Here is a 12,889-nt window from a genome sequence, read left to right on the forward strand (position 1 = left end):
TGGGCAGTTGGGGGTTAACTTGATGTCTGAGGTTATAAATTTAAAGATCTGTCAGAGGAGTTGTGTGTTTTTCATGAGCCATATTGAGCACTCAGGTACAGGCAAAACAGAGAGATCTGTCTTTATCCAGAGTTTGTGTTCTGTCCTGCCAGCATGAGAGAGGCAGTTGCAGATGTATGGACTGATGAACCAAGCAATGTAAGCTGGATAATGAGAGGAGTGAACAAATGAGGAGAGTATTTGACAGTCAAAAAGTAGTAAAGCAATGCATTGGAGGTCTAGATATGGTCAAAGCCCAATTTATTATAATTCATAAATATCATATGTATACATAAATTACCCCAGTCTCTTCTGGGAGATTTCCACACTGGCTTGATGTTCTCTAGTTCATCAAGAAGTAAGCATAACAAGACTGGATAATTATTTCTTAAATTTTATTCTTTGAGTTTAAAACAATTCGAAGATGGCAGAACCCCATTATAAATGGGTACACTATACCATAGATATAAGGCAAGGAATTCCAATTACTGATTTTTTTGAATGACCTTTATTTGGCTACATCATTGATAGTCTATGGTGTGGAATTTTTGGACATCTACCAGAAGATATATTACCATATGTTTCCATTTTATCAGGTTCTAAGAAACTTTATTTTTGAAAGAAAAAAATGGACAAGAAAGAAAAATGTTTCTAAAAGTGTTATCTGTGTATAAATAAAGTGGCTCATAAATTAGTGAAAATGAAGAAGTTTGGAAAGCAGAAGTTTTTATGTTGTATAAAAAGAAATACAGTGAATTAACATTACTTAAGACTGATAATAGATGATTGTTGTGGGTAAATGAGTCATTTTATCTGTTGCATACTTATGGGAAGGCTTTCAAAAGGTCAGTAATAATTTAAAGGAATCTACATCCCTTTTATAATCGGCAAATTGGTGACTGATGTTTTTATTTTTTTCCTCCTATTACATGCCTTTTAGACATTTGGTTGCTCTAACCAAGGTTGGGTAGCAAAAGAGAAAGGAGACAGAACTCTATCAGTTATTGTATTTATTTACCAGCATTTATGGCAAATGGCCAGACCTGGGCAGGGTGGTAGCAATGATAGATTTTACAAATTAAGGCATTGTTCTTTATTTCAAAATTTTCATTTACCTATATTTTCCTTGGTCTTAGAAATATGAATAATTTAGAGCTGGCAACACTCACCATCAGGATATAATAAACGGAGGTTTCTTTGTCTGAAATCGATAAAGTGTAGTAATACTCTATTGTACTTTTAAAAATCCTACTTTTGCAGTTGGCTTCCTCTCGGTGAATTAGTTAGGTAGTTTTGGTACATTTGGAGGGTCATAAACATGTCATAGAAAGAGTACTGGCATTATGAAAACCTGGATGTTAGGGACTTCACAATTTGGTCATTTTGCAGCTGTACAACCTTAGAAATGTAAGTTCTCTGAATTTCGGTTTCCTCTGCTGTAAAATAGAGATAGGAATATCCATCTGATATATTTCACAGGTACTACTGTGAGTATTAAATGATATTGTGTGTTTGTGCACTGGAATGTGTAATATAATAAAGTTGTTGATTAATGCTTTAAAAATGTAGCTTGCCCTGTATATTTTTTAAAAATCAAAATAGAAATCATTGGGAAATGTAAATGTTTATGAATCTTACAGCTCAAATGCAAATAATTTACAAATGCTTTATAATAAAATCAAAGATATTATTCATGGATTTTTTTAAGTAAAAAATCTTTGCAGCTAAATATTCATCAACTTAAACTTATTCTTTCTTTTATAAGAATGTTCACTATGTAACATTATAACTCTCCAAAGGAGAAATTCTATAATTAGTTCAGTTCTCTGCCTTAAAAGTTTTATTATAAGGCAGAAGAATGGAATAATTGAAGTTTAAAAATAAGGAAAAATATATAACTCTAAACCACAGTCCCATCATTTAAAAGAGCTTAACAAGAATACTTTCTGCAATATATTTATAAACAACCTAATATTTATATAATAACACAAAGTTACAACTTAAATCATGATGATCAAAGTTAATGTGCATTTTGATACCCTTATCAGCTTAAATTATTAATTTTCTAATGGTCTTGAGAGATTGAATTTTAAAAAATGAACCACATGTGCTTTAAAAACGGTTACCTATTCAATAACTAAGGTGTTGGTCAAGTGTTTAGAATATAGGCCAGAGTTTTAGAAAAATTATTTGAGAAATATAGTATATATGATTGGGTCCCATGTAGAAATAAGCCTGTACAAATGGATATGTTTAAGCATGAACAATAATTGAGGTAACCCACCAACTTCTTTTTTAAAAGCGTAAGTCAACGGGCTTCTTTAAAAGAGCAAATGAATCACTTGCTCATTTTAAATCTCCTATCTTGATTATATTAAATAGTACTACTTTTTAAAATAAGAAATTATTAATTAGAGTGTAGGTAACAAATTAGCTGGGCGTGGTAGCGCATTCCTGTAATCCCAGCTACTCGGGAGGCTGAGGCAGGAGAATCACTTGAATCCAGGAGGCGGAGGTAGCAGTGAGCCGAGATCACACCACTGCATTCCAGCCTGGGCGACAGAGCAAGACTCTGTCTCAAAAAAAAAAAAAAAAAAAAAAAAAAAAGAATATAGGTAACAAATAGTAAATTCTGGTCAGCAGCAAAATTTTTGGACCCAATGACAAAAACATGTCAATAAAATGTGTTTAAGAATAACTCTATATTGCTGATATTCCAACAGCACTATGATCTTTGCTATCAGCAATCCAAGATTTAGTTCTTCATCAAAAGTCTCTCTCTCTCACACACACACACACACACACACACACACACACACACACACACACACACACATACATTCTTGTACTGTCTTGTCTCTACAAATGCATCTCAGGTTATCTTCTGTTTTTGAAGATTACATTTTTTAAAACACATCAACATTTTTCCAACAAATCAATCATCAAAAAATGACTCACTGCTTTCATTAACAATCTCTCAAGATCACTCAATGTTTAAAGGTTAGCCTGACAAGAACTTGCAGAGCTGAAATTGAATTGGCATCAGAACAGGATAATTTTAGATGGAGGTAAAAGTGAGTTTATCTTATGCTCAGCAAAACATATTTAGGTCAGTTTAAATATGAGCAATTGGTAAATTTATCCTCAGCTAGCATAGAGGTGGGCATTGTTAATATGATTCAAAGCTTGGTTGGGCACTCTTCGTTTTATAGTATGCCTGGGATACAGCACATGTGTGAGACAAGAAAGGCTAAACTAGAGCTCTGCTTCTTCTAATCCTGCATTACAAATTTAATAATAAAGTACATTTCTGCTATGTTTGTGGTTTTAAAATTATTCACTGTAAACATCCTATATTCTTTCCTAATTAATTTCAGAGCTGGAACTTATATCTATGTCTATGTCAAATTATCATTTATTCTATGAAAAGCAGCATGAATACTCTTCATTCTGGTTTTGACACAAATTCCTTAAAAAAAAATTAAGGCCATTTAATTGAATCAGGGCCAACTGAAGATTACCCTGGCAAAAGTCAAACTACTGAAAAAGAGCCATAAGTGGTTGTGTATTTTCTTCCTTGGTAACTTGAGAGCAGTTTGTAGAATTTATTAGTCTCCAACATCTCCATCTCGATCTCCAATAAGCCAAAGAAAATGAAAACTTAAGGCTAACAGAGCTGTCCCGAGCAGATCACCCAATGCTGTTAGGTAGGGGATGGAGAAACTATCCGGGTCCTTTCCTTTCCTCCAGAAGTGATGGACCATCCAGTCAGCAATCCACAGCAAGGTAAATACCTAGAAGAGAACAACAGAGATTACTCCGGCTGCCTGGACATTCCTAGCCCATGAAACATGGCCACAAGCCTAAACCACTGGCTTCTGGAAGGGACCGCATGTGTCTAAGTTAAGAACCATGCTTGAAAATAAGAAATACTTAGTTGACAAGAATATTTTCATTTCACAAGAAAAAAAACAGCATGTATGTTTACAGGTACTAAAATTTTTCTTCAACTTTTCATATAGATCTCATTCTAGCCTCCCAATAGCCATAATAATTTGGATATTTTAATAGCACTGTACAGTTTCCAAAAGACTGTTTTTCTATGTGATAAACCTGTGAAAAAGGAAGACATTATGGAGAAGGAAATAAAAATTTAAATAAGGAATTATTTAACAGTCTCCTGCTGCAGGTATATCAAATAAAGATGGAAAACTGTCCATTCATTTACTAATTATAAGGCCATTTGTGACTTGTCAAGGAAAATTTCAGTGCAGTAGTAAGACCAATAACTAGAAGGTAAATGCATTTAGAAATGGCTCATCTATGTAGTTATAGATAGATATATACATAAAATGGAAATATTTTAAAAGATTATTCAAACATGAAGATGCTGTATATAAATATTTTCTAGAATATCAGGAATATAAAGACTTTTGTGAAGCTTTGAATTTTGGGACCAGATAAATGTTTTTTTCTTTGATCCACCTAGAGTAGGGGGATTTTCTTTATTTATTTATTTTTATTTTATTTTTTACTATACTTTAAGTTTTAGGGTACATGTGCACAACGTGCAGGTTTGTTACATATGTATACATGTGCCATGTTGGTGTGCTGCACCCATTAACTCGTCATTTAGCATTAGGTATATCTCCTAATGCTATCCCTCCCCGCTCCCCCCAACCCCACAACAGGCCCCGGTGTGTGATGTTCCCCTTCCTGTGTCCATGTGTTCTCACTGTTCAATTCCCACCTATGAGTGAGAACATGCAGTGTTTGGTTTTTTGTCCTTGTGATAGTTTGCTGAGAATGATGGTTTCCAGCTTCATCCATGTCCCTACAAAGGACATGAACTCATCCTTTTTTATGGCTGCATAGTATTCCATGGTGTATATGTGCCACATTTTCTTAATCCAGTCTATCATTGTTGGACATTTGGGTTGGTTCCAAGTCTTTGTTATTGTGACTAGTGCTGCAATAAACATACATTTGCATGTGTCTTTACAGCAGCATGATTTATAATCCTTTGGGTATATACCCAGTAATGGGATGGCTGGGTCAAATGGTATTTCTAGTTCTAGATCCCTGAGGAATCGCCACACTGACTTCCACAATGGTTGAACTAGTTTACAGTCCCACCAACAGTGTAAAAGTATTCCTATTTCTCCACATCCTCTCCAGGACCTGTTGTTTCCTGACTTTTTAATGATTGCCATTCTAACTGGTGTGAGATGGTATCTCATTGTGGTTTTGATTTGCATTTCTCTGATGGCCAGTGATGATGAGCATTTTTTCATGTGTCTTTTGGCTGCATAAATGTCTTCTTTTGAGAAGTGTCTGTTCATATCCTTCGCCCACTTGTTGATGGGGTTGTTTGTTTTTTTCTTGTAAACTTGTTTGAGTTCATTGTAAATTCTGGTTATTAGCCCTTTGTCAGATGAGTAGATTGCAAAAATTTTCTCCCATTCTGTAGGTTGCTTGTTCACTCTGATGGTAGTTTCTTTTGCTGTGCAGAAGCTCTTTAGTTTAATTAGATCCCATTTGTCAATTTTGGCTTTTGTTGTCATTGCTTTTGGTGTTTTAGACATGAAGTCCTTGCCCACGCCAATGTCCTGAATGGTATTGCCTAGGTTTTCTTCTAGGGTTTTTATGGTTTTAGGTCTAACATTTAAGTCTTTAATCCATCTCGAATTAATTTTTGTATAAGGTGTAAGGAAGGGATCCAGTTTTAGCTTTCTACATATGGCTAGCCAGTTTTCCCAGCATCATTTATTAAATAGGGAATCCTTTCCCCATTTCTTGTTTTTGTCAGGTTTGTCAAAGATCAGATAGTTGTAGATATGTGGCATTATTTCTGAGGGCTCTGTTCTGTTCCATTGGTCTATATCTCTGTTTTGGTACCAGTACCATGCTGTTTTGGTTACTGTAGCCTTGTAGTATAGTTTGAAGTCAGGTAGCGTGATGCCTCCAGCTTTATTCTTTTGGTTTAGGATTGACTTGGCAATGCTGGCTCTTTTTTGGTTCCATATGAACTTTAAAGTAGTTTTTTCCAATTCTGTGAAGAAAGTCATTGGCAGCTTGATGGGGATGGCACTGAATCTATAAATTACCTTGGGCAGTATGGCCATTTTCACGATATTGATTCTTCCTGCCCGTGAGCATGGAATGTTCTTCTATTTGTTTGTATCCTCTTTTATTTCATTGAGCAGTGGTTTGTAGTTCTCCTTGAAGAGGTCCTTCACATCCCTTATAAGTTGGATTCCTAGGTATTTTATTCTCTTTGAAGCAATTGTGAATGGGAGTTCACTCATGATTTGGCTCTCTGTTTGTCTGTTATTGGTGTATAAGAATGCTTGTGATTTTTGCACATTGATTTTGTATCCTGAGACTTTTCTGAAGTTGCTTATCAGCTTAAGGAGATTTTGGGCTGAGACGATGGGGTTTTCTAGATATACAATCATGTCATCTGCAAACAGGGACAATTTGACTTCCTCTTTTCCTTAATTAAATACCCTTTATTTCCTTCTCCTGCCTGACTGCCCTGGCCAGAACTTCCAACACTATGTTGAATAGGAGTGGTGAGAGAAGGCATCCCTGTTTTGTGTGCCAGTTTTCAAAGGGAATGCTTCCAGTTTTTGCCCATTCAGTATGATATTGGCTGTGGGTTTGTCATAGACAGCTCTTATTATTTTGAGATACGTCCCATCAATACCTAATTTATTGAGAGTTTTTAGCATGAAGCATTGTTGAATTTTGTCAAAGGCCTTTTCTGCATCTATTGAGATAATCATGTGGTTTTTGTCGTTGGTTCTGTTTATATGCTGGATTATGTTTATTGATTTGTGTATGTTGAACCAGCCTTGCATCCCAGGGATGAAGCCCACTTGATCATGGTGGATAAGCTTTTTGATGTGCTGCTGGATTCGGTTTGCCAGTATTTTACTGAGGATTTTTGCATCGATGTTCATTAGGGATATTGGTGTAAAATTCTCTTTTTTTGTTGTGTCTCTGCCAGGCTTTGGTATCAGGATGATGCTGGCCTCATAAAATGAGTTAGGGAGGATTCCCTCTTTTTCTATTGATTGGAATAGTTTCAGAAGGAATGGTACCAGCTCCTCCTTGTACCTCTGGTAGAATTCGGCTGTGAATCCATCTGGTCCTGGACTTTTTTTGGTTGGTAAGCTATTGATTATTGCCTCAATTTCAGAGCCTGTTATTGGTCTATTCAGAGATTCAACTTCTTCCTGGTTTAGTCTTGGGAGGGTGTATGTGTCGAGGAATTTATCCATTTCTTCTAGATTTTCTAGTTTATTTGCGTAGAGGTGTTTATAGTATTCTCTGATGGTAGTTTGTATTTCTGTGGGATTTTGTAAATTTTCAAACCCCTGAAGCAGTAAAATAAATTTGGGACTAGAAAGGATAATGTTCACGGTTTTGGACAAGTTGGCAAGTATAGCACAGTGGTTAAAAGCACTTCTTTACAGCCCTTCTCTATTGTCTACTAGCTGACTGAAGGCAAGTTACTCAACCTTTCTGACTCTATTTATCCAAATGAACATTAAAATGGTACTTACCTTGTAAGAATGTTCTGAGGATTAAATAATATACTAAATAATTCAGTGCCTGGCACACAATAAACTTTGAATAAATGTCTGTTATTAGTCTATTTTAACAGGATTATTCTTATTACTATTTGTGGCCCCTGGTATGTGCAGGAGGAAGCCCACTCCAGGTCTAGGGTCTAGGCCAAGAGACCTTTCACTAACCTGGCAAGTAGGCCGTGGGTGTGAGGCATTTGCCTTGGGACCCAAACTGGTGTGTGCTATCATTTTAGCTCTAACACCTTTACCAGGAAGGAGAGTGGCTTGTCCAAACATAGGAAGACATGTACCTATTCCAAAGGCATGAATTTTACATGCCTTTGGACATCTGTCAGAGAGAGGTTGTACTTTAAGCCCTATTGTCTTTTCCATGTGGTCAATTCTTCGTTAGTGTTTCACTGGTAGAGACTGTCTTGGAATCATATAAAGTTTTGCTAGGACAATGTGTTTTGGGTATGGAGGAAGCATAAAATATTAGAAAGAATCCTGGAGTTGGAAGTTGTAAAATCTGGATTTGATTTTCAGTTCTGCCTTTGGGTAAGTTTCTTACCACTCTGAGCCTAGTATTCTCATTTGAAGAAAATATGGGGCCTAATATCTGCCAAACTTACTTTGAAATAATAAGAGCCTTGGTTTGGGGGATGAAAGGAAAGGCAAAAAGGCAGCATGATGTCAAGTTCTATCACTAAAAGCATAGTGCACAGACTGAGAGAAAGACAGTCATCCCATGGGACCCCCCCAGTGAGCCAGGCCACATCTAGGCTCTGTTTTGGATGCCCTATTTTCAGAGAAACTGGTTCACATCTGTGTCTTCAGTACCTAGCAAAGTGACTGACTTAAAAAGTAGACAACATCTGATTGATGGAATGCAAATCAGCTTGAGACAGTGTCATATAGGAGATTCCTATGAGAATAAGAATTGTTTGTCCTGGGCAAGGAGGGTAGGAGATGTGAACTTAAGACAAAGGTTATCATGTCAGCAGACGCTAGGTATATAATATGTTGCTTCAGAGAGTAGAGTGTTAGGTTAAGGAAGAAAAGACCAAAAGCAGAACTTAAAAAAAATTTGGCTATCTATAAATAGAACAAGTTATGCAGTAAACTCAAAATTACTGAAGTATATGGAGGTAAATTTACCTTCTGTATGGAGGTAAATTTACCTTCTGTATGGAGGTAAATTTGCTGATTGAATAAGTAATGTATACAGGAGGAAACAATAGCTTTTAAAAGAATGAGGGTAGCTAATTTCTCTGGGATTAGCAAGAAAAATAAATGAATAAATTTACATTACATATTATTACATGTTTACATATTAACAATGTGTTAAATACATACTTACATACACAAATTTATATATTATATGATACATACACCATTTAGTAATTTCTTGTATAATATCTGCCCTGAATGATTTTTCTAGAGTAAGGTTGGCAAACTACAGCCCATGGGCCAAATTCAGTCTGCCACCTATTTTTGTAAATAACGTTTTATTGGAACGCAACTCAACCCATTGTTTACTTATTGCCTATTTGGTCGATTATTCCTTGCCACATTCTCAGGAAGTAGGTAGGTTTACTATTCCTAATGTTCATTTGGAGAAATTGAGTCGGAGAGGTTAAGTGGCTATGTAGTTGTCACAGAAAGCATATGGTCCACTAATCCTCTGACATATAAAAAAAGCTAAGGCAAAGTCCAAGAAACCTGCCCACGATCACACAGCTTGCAGGTGGAGTCAGGCTCAAACTCACAGAGTCCAACACTAAAGCCCATGTTCTCAACCATCACTACAGTACCTTGTTTTAGTAAAAATAGAACTTTACATTGATGAGAGCGTAAACTGGTACAACTACTTTGGAGAACAATTTGGTAATATCTATTAAATGTGAAAATGTGTATCTCCTTAGTTCAGCAATCCTACATAGAAATAATGATTTTTTTTTCCTGTGCCACTGGGGAAAAATAAAATTGTTCATGGCCAAAGGATACTAGCTCAGGGGCTCTGCTGAATCTAGGTCTTCCTGTTGCTACCCTAAGGACTGAGAAGATCAGTATCTTGGTGTACTTATGGAAACCATACAGAGAAATTCTTATACAAGCATACTGAGAGATGTGCAAGAATATTCACCACGTCTGTTGTAAGAGCAAAAAATTGTATCTATTGACACAGAATGGCTAAATTCACTGTTAAGTCACACAATTGAACACTATATAGAAGCAAAAATAAATGAAAATGAACTATATAAATCAACATGAATATATCTCAAAAGCACAAGACTATGCATATCATTTTAATAAAGTGTATAAGTATAAAACTATGTTATTTATAGATATATACATTTCTAGCAATAGTATAATAAATAGTTTAGTATAATGGCAAGAATAGATGCCAATTTAGAATGCTGATAACTGTTAGGGAGGGATGAAATGAGCACAAGAAGGGATAAACAGGAGTTACCAACCATATATATGATGCATTTTTATTTATTTTGAAATATTTGCTTCAGATCATTGATAAAGCTGAGTGGCAAATACATTGTTATCTTATTTCCTATTACTTCCTGTATGTTTATATTTCATAATTTTAAAAAATGTAAACCATTGTGTTAATGGTAACTCACTGACCAGGGCCGCATGAGCTACAACTTAGAATATCTACTGAGAGGGACACATGAGAAAAGAAGTCAGTATGTCCTGTAGAATCCACGAAAGGTTTGGACTTGGAAGTATTAGATGGTGCTGAGGCTGAAAGCAAGGCTAAGGCCAAAAGATTACTTACGTGTCTGTGTGTAGAGCTAGCTCCACATTCACCATTTCTGCAAACTGTCCTCTCCATGTAGGAAAATAGAAGGATGTTTTCTGGAGAAACTGAGTGGTAGAGATGCAGGACTCAAGGACACTAGAAACTATGAGGTACTAGCTGAGAATCAGGGATAATTGAGAGTCTGCATACCTAACCAGAGGATTCCTCCAGACTTGTATTTTGTTCTGAGAACAGTGGCAGGCAGGAGGATGACCTCCAGAGAGGAGAGCAGATGCTCACATTTGGAGGCCCCCAGTTAAATGGTCAGTCCCCGTGTCCTTTAATAGTAAAGCATCCAGTCAACAGCCCACCCCTACTTCCATGTTACTTAACCTCTCCATGTCTCAGTCTCCTCCCCGTTCAAGACAGAGATGTGATGTGAATGTTAAATAATGCAGAATGGTTAGAACAGTGTTTGGCACATTGGAAGAACTTAAAAAATTTGCTATGATTTTTAAAAACAGGTTATTTATGAAGAAATAAGAATCTGATTTTTTTCAACAGCAATACTGGGAGACAAGGAGTAACATCTTCAAAATCCTGAGAGTGAAATATTTCCAATCTATACATCTGTGCCCAATTTATCAATCAAGTGTTGAGAGTAAATGAAAGGCCTTTTAAGTAATGCATGCACTCAGAAAATATTTCTCCCATGTTCTCTTTCTTTGGAACTATCTAGAAAATGTGTTGAAGCAAAATGAGGGCTTGAACCAAGAGAAAAATGGGATTCAGAAAATGGAAGAGGCAACATAACAGAGCAGTGAGAGAAGGTTCCAGGATGACAGCTTTTGCAGTGGCCCGGGGCACCAAAGCCAGACCAGGAAGGTGGAATGCTCTGGATACCAGGTCTCCATGATAAAGGCAAGTGGGCAAATTATCTGATATAGTAAACTTTTGAGGGGCAAAACACTAATTTAGGTATGTGATAGCTGTTGATGGAGCACTTGCAAAAAAAAATTAAGAAATTTAAAAATTCAGGCCAGGCATGGTGGCTCACGCCTGTAATCCCCAGCACTTTGGGAGGCCAAGGAGGTGGATCACCTGAGGTCAGGAGTTTGAGACCAGCCTGGCCAACATGGTGAAACCCCATCTGTACTAAAAATACAAAAATTAGCCAGATGTGGTGGTGCACGCCTGTAATCCCAGCTACTTGGGAGGCTGAGGCAGGAGAATCGCTTGAACCCAAGAGGTGGAGGTGGCAGTGAGCTGAGATTGTGCCACTGCACTCCAGCCTGGGTGACAGAGCAAGACTCTGTCTCAAAAAAGAAAAAAAAATAAAATAAAAAATTCAGAAATGTAGAAAACTATGCAAGTGGAAAAATATGGTAATGATCTCCAGAAGAAAATTAAAAAGAGATAAAGGGAAAGAAAATAGAATACACTACATGGCTCTGTGAGAAATGACATTTATAAGTCATAGTAATAAAACAATTTATTAAAAAAAGATTGAGCATTACTACACTAGGAGGATGGAAGGTGGGGAAATAAGGCACAGGGCAAGGTAGCAAAATCCTCGTCTATGACAACTAGAAGTCAATAGATAATTTCTCAAGTTAATAAAGCAAAATTAGCAATCCAAACAAAATATAGGGATAAATAACAAAATAAATAGCTAAAGGAGCTCTGGAGGACTATTTAGTAGTTAAAGAGTTTTACACAAACACACACACAGAATTTAAATATATATGTATATATCCATATAAATACAAATGGGTTTTTTGTTTTGTTTTGTTTGAGATAGATAGAGTCTCGTTCTGGTGTCCAGGCTAGAGTACCGTGGCATAATCTCAACTCACTGCAACCTCTGTTTCCCAGGTTCAAGTGATTCTCCTGCCTCAGCCTCCTGAGTAGCTAGGACTACAGGTGTGCACCACCACACCTGGCTAATTTTTGTATTTTTCATAGACATGGGGTTTCACCATGTTGGCCAGGCTGGTCTCGAACTCCTGACCTCAGGTGATCTGCCCACCTTGGCCTCCCAAAGTGCTGGGATTACAGGCTTCAGCCTCTGCACCCAGTCACAACTGGCTATTAAAAAATTGAAATAGAATAGAATGGACTAAAATAGAAAGTAGCATGTGTAACACACTGTAAGGGTATTTCATAAAACTTTTGTTTTAGCTATGAATTTACACATATTTATGTATGTATATGTTTCAGAATAAACATATTTCTTACAAGTGCTGTGGTCAAAACATATGAAAGCTACTCAGTCAGGCATGGTGGCTCACACCTGTAATCCTAGCACATTGGGAGGCCAAGGCAGGTGGATCACTTGAGCCCAGGAGTTTGAGACCAGCTTGGGCAACAAAGTGGGACCCTGTCTCTACAAAAATTATAAAAATTAGCCCCCTGTAGACCCAACTACTCAGGTTGAGGTGGGAGGATCCCTTGAGTCCAGGAGGCAGAGCTTGCAGTGAGCTGAGATCTCACCACCGCACTCCAGCCTGGG

The 12,889-nt window shown here is 36.8% G+C and overlaps 1 protein-coding gene across 3 annotated transcripts in view; it reads right to left on the bottom strand.

Moving 5' to 3' along the window:
• Positions 1–283: 283 nt before the first annotated feature.
• The window catches only part of SLC41A2 (solute carrier family 41 member 2), a 156,802-nt gene continuing 144,196 nt past the window's right edge, over positions 284–12,889 (bottom strand). For all 3 annotated transcript variants that reach the window (XM_034934374.3, XM_034934375.3, XM_055096070.2), the window contains exon 11: positions 284–3,833. In XM_034934374.3, coding sequence (XP_034790265.1) covers positions 3,648–3,833 — 186 coding nt within the window. In that variant the 3' untranslated portion in view covers positions 284–3,647. The remainder of the gene's footprint in view (positions 3,834–12,889) is intronic.

Source organism: Pan paniscus, chromosome 10 (assembly GCF_029289425.2).
Source record: "Pan paniscus chromosome 10, NHGRI_mPanPan1-v2.0_pri, whole genome shotgun sequence".
Classification (NCBI taxonomy): domain Eukaryota; kingdom Metazoa; phylum Chordata; class Mammalia; order Primates; family Hominidae; genus Pan; species Pan paniscus.